At 38.3% G+C, this 2,869-nt stretch overlaps 1 protein-coding gene across 1 annotated transcript; it reads left to right on the forward strand.

Annotated features, from left to right (window-relative positions):
• Positions 1-210: 210 nt before the first annotated feature.
• On the forward strand, positions 211-1,249 carry LOC311171157 (olfactory receptor 9G4-like; the record flags this gene model as incomplete). The annotated part of the gene is made up of 1 exon (XM_084233814.1): positions 211-1,249. The coding sequence occupies one exon, from the start codon at positions 211-213 to the stop codon at positions 1,147-1,149; it is 939 nt and encodes a 312-aa protein (XP_084089940.1). The 3' UTR covers positions 1,150-1,249.
• Positions 1,250-2,869: the final 1,620 nt, after the last annotated feature.

Consider the following 2,869-nt stretch of genomic DNA (forward strand, 5'->3'; position numbering starts at 1 on the left):
CTATGTGAAACCCCTAGTTTCAAAACCAGATTCCTGTTCCATTCTCTAGTTATCTTCACAAAACAAACCCAAGTTCTGTCATTCTAGATAGTCAGAGCTATAAATCTGTAAACCTCTTGGTAATGGCTGACTTAATTGATATCATTATTTATCAAATCCTAAATCATTCCCCCCCCCCCCATTCCTTGTCAGTCTTTCTCCTCTGCAGACATGGAAGTTGGCAATCGCACCATTCTGACTGAATTCATCTTGGTGGGTTTCTCTGCAAACCCCCAGTGGAAGCTGATTCTATTTGGATTATTTCTGACGCTCTACTTGATAACCTTGTCTGGCAACATGACCTTGGTTATCTTAATCCACATTGATTCCCGCCTGCACACCCCTATGTATTTTTTTATTGGCAATCTGTCTTTTTTGGATTTCTGGTACACTTCTGTGTATACTCCCAAGATCCTGGCCACTTGTATTTCAGAAGTTGAGCGCATGTCCTTGGCTGGGTGTGGAGCTCAGTTCTTCTTTTCCTGTCTGGTGGCCTACACTGAGGGCTACCTCCTTGCTGCCATGTCCTATGACCGCTACGCAGCCATCTGCAACCCATTGCTTTATTCAAGTGCTATGTCCAGTTCTCTCTGTACTGGACTTGTTGCTGGCTCCTACATAGGCGGGGTCTTGAATGCCATAGCCCATACAGCCAACACCTTCCGCCTGAGTTTCTGTGGTAAAAATATCATTGAAGACTTCTTTTGTGATGTCCCTCCTTTGGTAAAAATGTCTTGCACAGACACCCAGATCTATGAAAAAGTCCTCCTGGGTTTGGTGGGCTTCACAGTCCTCTCCAGCATTCTTGTCATCCTGATTTCATATTTCAATATCTTCCTGGCTATTCTGAAGATTCGCACGGCCTCAGGAAGGCGCAAGGCCTTCTCCACCTGTGCTTCACACATGGTCTCCGTCATGCTCTTTTATGGATCCATGTTGTTCATGTACTCCAGGCCAAGTTCCACCTATGCCCCAGAGAAGGACAAACTGGCTGCCCTGTTCTATACTGTGATCAACCCCTTGCTCAACCCTCTCATCTACAGTGTGCGAAACAAAGATGTCAAAGAGGCCTTCTGCAAGGCAATGCAGACCTTAAGGCCACAGAGATGAGGTCACCTATTTTGCAGAATGCCCTCATTGCAATTCCCAAATTCTTGGTTTGTGTACATGTTCATAAATGTTGCAATCTTTCATATAAATGCCACAAGTTATTCTTAGAACTCTGAAACTTTGATCAAACCACTCTTGTTATTATTTTGTTGTTAATAAATTATTTTAAACCTATACTATTGGGTTATTTGATGTTCCATGATACCGTATTTCACGACTTTGCCATACCTGATTTTAATAAAATTTATTTTGGGGGAACTTGGAAAGAAAAAGTGGATGGTTTCTATGCACTTATTTTGATTTTGAGGATTGGGTAGAAAACTTTATTGTTAGGGAACGATTTGGAACTGGCTCTAGTGTAGGAAATTTACTCAAGATTTTAAAAATATTTATTTTTATTAAGGTAATCCTTCCAAATTTCTTCATAAAACTCTACTTGAGAACACAGAAAATATATTAATTTGTGTCTCCTATATCATATAATATTAGGCTAAGTATTTGAGTTGTTTAGATTGCAAAAAAGAGAACAACCAATATCCCTTTCTAAGTCCATGGAGAAAAACATGTTTCTGGGATTGTTTATTATGCTAAAGAGTAACCCACAGAGTATGGGAACTCTGTTATACTCCCCTTATATTTCATTCTAGTTCCTATTCCCCCTGAATGAAAATAATAAGTGGGGCAAATGAAAATAAACAACCCCATATATAAAAACTCCACTTTATTCTAGACTCAATGCTTCTTTTCTTCCACCAGTATGTTCTAACTACAAAAACATTTACCAATCCATATTCAGTACATGATAGGTTTAATTGGTATTTTTAAAAATATACTTTACAACAACACTGCACGTTCAGGATAGTTTCATAAAACAAACGAATATCTTTTACCTCAGATGTGAGAACAGACAGGAATGGAGATATAAGAATAAACAGATTACAAAAAGCTTTACATCCAAAAGCATTTTGGAATAAAAATTTCCACTAAGTGAAGTAATGATTGGCAAAAATTAAGGTTCTATAAATGTTTGTGTTTTCTTACAAGTTTATATATGAATTAATGAAAAATTAGAGAATATTCATTATCACGCATCACAATTTTTTAATTTTGGTAGTTGTTTTACATATCACATAAAAGACAAAAATAAAAAAAAACATGCTTAGTGTTGATATATTCCTTAGCCAGGGCTGCCATAACAAAACACCACAGACCGGGTCACCGAGCCATTTACTTCATTACAGTTCTTGAGGACCCAAGGCCAAGTGCAAGGTGCCAACAGGAGCCCTTTGCTGTGAGGCCTCCTTCTTGGGTTGCAGAGTGCTGCCTTCTGCTGTGACCCCCCACAATCTTGTCTCTATGCACAGCTTCTTTGCTGTCTCTGTGTATCTACATTTCTATTGGCTTTTGATATAAAGAAGCCAGTCCTATTGAGATTAAGATCCTCTCCTTCAACTTAATCACCTTCTATAAGACCTTTTCTCCAAATACAGTCACATTCTAAGCACCTGCATTTTAGGGTTTTAAAATACAAATTAATGGCAGATGTGACTCAATTAATTAATCATTGGACTGATAGGATTTTTTTTTTTTTGATAATGAGACAAGGAGGGGAAAACTGAACCTACAGAAGAGCATAAGATGAGAAACAATTACGAGCCACCTGATATACTCTGGAAAAGTCTAATTAGTGCAACTTGGAGAGTTTCTATCATCAAGCACC

The sequence above is a fragment of the Talpa europaea genome (genome assembly GCF_964194135.1).
Source record: "Talpa europaea genome assembly, chromosome: 1".
Taxonomy (NCBI): Eukaryota; Metazoa; Chordata; class Mammalia; order Eulipotyphla; family Talpidae; genus Talpa; species Talpa europaea.